This window comes from Anarrhichthys ocellatus, unplaced genomic scaffold (assembly GCF_004355925.1).
Source record: "Anarrhichthys ocellatus isolate YVR2014 unplaced genomic scaffold, GSC_Weel_1.0 scaffold3643, whole genome shotgun sequence".
Lineage (NCBI taxonomy): Eukaryota > Metazoa > Chordata > Actinopteri > Perciformes > Anarhichadidae > Anarrhichthys > Anarrhichthys ocellatus.
In genome coordinates, this window is record NW_022283617.1 from 1 (window position 1) to 3987 (window position 3987).

Genomic DNA, 3987 nt, shown 5'->3' on the forward strand with positions numbered 1-3987 from the left:
AGTCGCCCCCTGGTGGACACTAGAGAGAATGCAAGTTTTAAGACACTCCCTCACAATTCTAAATATTTGATGCACAGTAAAGCTACTGCTCACCAGAACCTGAAAATAACCTTAAAGGATATGCTGCACATAAACGTGAGTCTTTATGACGGATCACATTGTGCCTTTAAATACATTAAAGTGAGCTCCTTCTCTGCAGCTCTTTGTGGAGGCACAGTGAAGAATGCCACAGTGGGGCGGGTGCTCTCCCCTTCGCCCCACCACGGGCCCAACGCCACCCAGGACCGCTCCTGTTCCTGGTCCCTGGAGGCCCCCAAGGACCAGAGGCTGCACCTCCACCTGGAGAGACTGACCCTGGGACCCACTGACAGGTAGCAGAGCATCACGTTTTCAGGGTTTTACATGTTTTACATGTAACAAATGGTTGTATATTTAATCTAATCTAATCTTTTCCTCCCTCAGGTTGGTTCTGTGGAGCGGGCTGGACGCTGGCTCCGTGGTTCTGTTTGACTCGGGTCGGGGGGGTCAGATCCCCTTTGAGGGGGTCATCAGTGAAGGACCGGCTGTGAGGATCCAGTTCATCACGGACCAGCCCAACCACAACACGGGGTTCAACATCCGCTACGAAGGTACAAGCTGCTGTATGAGTGGATATATATTTATATTAATAGAGAGTTATTATTATTAACACATCAGAGAGGATTTCTCTCTCTCTCTCTCTCTCTCTCTCTCTCTCTCTCTCTCTCTCTAGGAAAAAAGAAACCAGAGAATCACCAGAAACAACATGTATGAACTTCATTATTTCCTCAGAGAATAATTCCTCATTTTCTTCCTGCAGCTTTCGAGCGAGGTCACTGCTACGAGCCGTACCTCCAGAACGGGAACTTCACGACCTCTGACCCGCTGTACGGCGTCGGGGCCGTGATCCAGTTCACGTGTGACCCGGGTCACGCTCTGGAGCAGGGCCCCCCCGTCATCGAGTGCATCAGCGCCAGGGACCCGTACTGGAACGACACGGAGCCGCTGTGCAAAGGTAACGCTGAGTCAGGGCTTTCTATCAGATTCAGGAAACTCTCCGAACTCGATGCTAACTTGTTCATAACTTGTTCATAACTTGTTCATAACTTGTTCATAACTTGTTCATAACTTGTTCATAACTTGTTCATAACTTGTGAGGTTTCATTATTTACATAATAGAAAACCCCAAAATGTATGTTCAAGGTTCCCTTTTCTGCTCGGTTTGTGTTGAGTTTCATTCACCGAGTACATTTACTCAAGTACTTAAGTACAATTTAGAGGTATTTGTATTTCCATTTTCTGCTACTTTATACTTCTACTGAACAGAGGTGAATATTCAGAGGTGAATATTGTACTTTTTTTATTTGATAACTTTATTTACTAGATTAAGATTATTAATTATTTTTAATAGATGAAGATGTATTATTACAGATTAAACTACCAGCAGTATATAACGACATTAGAATAATCTCTACCAGCTGCAACATTAAAGGGCCGAACACATTAATGCATCAATCATTGTAATAATGTGATATATATTGTTCTGCATAATGAGTACTCTTACTTTTGGTACTTCATGTTTATTTTGTTGTTAATACTTTTTACTTTTTTGATGCAGGACTTTCACTTGTAACTGAGTATTTTTAAATTGTAGTATTACTACTTTTACTCAAGTAAAAATGAAATACCTTAACGTTTAATCTATCCCCGTCCTCTCTCTCTCTCTTCCCCCCCCCCCCCCTCCCCCCCCCCTACAGCCCAGTGTGGTGGTGACCTGACTGGTCCCGGTGGGGTGATCCTGTCTCCTAACTGGCCCGAGTGGTACGGAGAGGGGGAGGACTGCAGCTGGAGGATTCACGTCGGAGAGGACAAGCGGGTTCTTCTGGACGTACAGCTGTGAGAAATACACAAATACACAAATACACACAGCTCGTAAACATCAAAGAAACTTCCATCAGAAGTTTTGGGCTTGAGCGAGAACATTAAAAATGTATGCAGCCTGTTGATATTTCTCCATTTCTGCTCATACGGAGCCATTAAATTCAGAACTTGACAGCATGAGAGAGCATGCTGACTTCTAGCACGCTGCCTCCTCCTCATCCTGTACGTTTATCGGCCTCCGCTGGTTAACTGTGTGAAGCTGATGGATCCAATCTTTTCGTCTGATCCCTGCGTTCATGCCTCAGAAACACACTACGTTTAAAAAGACAATGTGTGTCGACGCTTTATTCACTTCAAGCAGCTTTCAAGTGGTTCTGATGGATTTGTCTTTGTAGATAAATCCTGTTGCAGTCTGAATGTTTGGTAAAGACTTTAGTTTATGTAAAAGTTTGTACCACCCATCGTAGAGTTGGAGTGTTTATTCCCACAAGATATTTGAGTTAAATTCAGGAACAGTTTAAATATTCAGCCCAATGTAAAGGATGTGGAGTAATAAGACCAAAGACGAAGGAAGGAGCAAATTATGTTAATATCTTCATAATGATTATAATTATTATAGAGATATTTTACAACACTGAGGCTCTTCTGTTCTTACCTTTCAGTTATTAGTATTTAGTTTCCTTTTGTTTTTTTAAACATTGTTCATGCTGTTTAATCGTCACACCCCCGAGTGTGTGAAGGCACCTCAAAGTAATATCTGTATATTTATTTAATCTACCGCAGTGTGTTCGAATGCTCAGTTAAACATTCTGTAAGTAAGTCAAGTGAAGGCAGTCAATGAGGTAAAATACCACCAGCCTTATTCTTTAACATGTATTTGAATGAATTCTACATTCAACGTTATTTTTCTTTGGTATGAAATGTGTCTGACAATAGTTTCACTCCCTGAAAGCTTCAAAACATACTTTAGTCCTTTTGGTATATTTATGATGTATCATATTTACAGATAATGTAACTGAATCGTCTACGATGTGCTGAATCGAACGTCTCTGGGGCCATGACACCCCGTCTGTGTTTAAACACTGTGCCTGTGGATGAATGCAGCGTTTAGCCTCCGAGGTCACCTCGTCTCCCACGCAGTGGTCCGAGTCATCGCAGTGAGCTGATGCTCTCCTCGTCTCGTCTCCTTTTCAGACTGAACATCAGCGACAGCGACATGTTGACCATCACCGACGGCGACGAGGTCACGACTCGCATCCTCGGGCGCTACGTGGGAGGAAGCGGCCCCTTCAAGCTCTCCTCCACCACCCCCGACCTCACCGTCACCTTCCACTCCGACCCAGCGGGGCTCGTCTTCGGCAAGGGCGAGGGCTTCATCATCAACTACATGGGTGAGGGTTCAAAGCTGCACCAGCAAGAGGCCTGTTCTACCTTTACTGTGACAATATAAGTGTGAATGAGAGGATCATACGTGATGATCTAAATGTTTCGTATCGTCAACTAATCCACGAAAAGACCCAAAAGAGACAAAACCTTTAGTCCTTCTTCTTAATACTTCCTGACTTCCTGTCTGTGGCTCTCAGCTTTAAGCCCATTGGTTCCTACTGAAGATGTCAATTTTTAAAAACACAATTATATAGTTGCATTTAAAAAATAACTAATTTTTCCATTTCCACTTCATCACATCACTCTGTGCTCCCTCCAGCAAACTGTTTTATTAATCCGCCGCTGAAAATAGTCCCGAAAGAAGTCACTAGTTCCTTCTGTTTGTTTGATTCAAACCACAGCGAGCAGCTGTTTTAGGAAATTATGACACTTTAAAAAGGAATAAAGAATACCACATTGTGAAAATACTCCACTACAAGTAAAAGTCCTGTACAAAACCTGACTCAAGTAACATGTACCTCTGAGGTGTAGTAGAGTATAAAGTACTACATGTACCTCTGAGGTGTAGTAGAGTATAAAGTACAACATGTAGCTCTGAGATGTAGTAGAGTATAAAGTACAACATGTAGCTCTGAGGTGTAGTAGAGTATAAAGTACAACATGTAGCTCTGAGGTGTAGTAGAGTATAAAGTACAACATGTA

The 3987-nt window shown here is 42.7% G+C and overlaps 1 protein-coding gene across 1 annotated transcript; it reads left to right on the top strand.

Annotated features, from left to right (window-relative positions):
• The first annotated feature begins 24 nt into the window (after positions 1-24).
• On the top strand, positions 25-3634 carry LOC116379065 (seizure 6-like protein). Its single transcript, XM_031840978.1, has 5 exons — positions 25-371; positions 463-629; positions 839-1033; positions 1776-1914; positions 3094-3634. The coding sequence occupies exons 1-5, from the start codon at positions 70-72 to the stop codon at positions 3347-3349; spliced, it is 1059 nt and encodes a 352-aa protein (XP_031696838.1). The 5' UTR covers positions 25-69; the 3' UTR covers positions 3350-3634.
• Positions 3635-3987: the final 353 nt, after the last annotated feature.

Coding starts and splice junctions, on each gene's coding strand:
- LOC116379065 (XM_031840978.1), top strand. CDS start 70: ATGCACAGTAAAGCTACTGCTCACCAGAACCTGAAAATAACCTTAAAG. Junction 630..838: donor GTTCAACATCCGCTACGAAG/GTACAAGCTGCT, acceptor TTCTTCCTGCAG/CTTTCGAGCGAGGTCACTGC. Junction 1,034..1,775: donor CACGGAGCCGCTGTGCAAAG/GTAACGCTGAGT, acceptor CCCCCCCTACAG/CCCAGTGTGGTGGTGACCTG.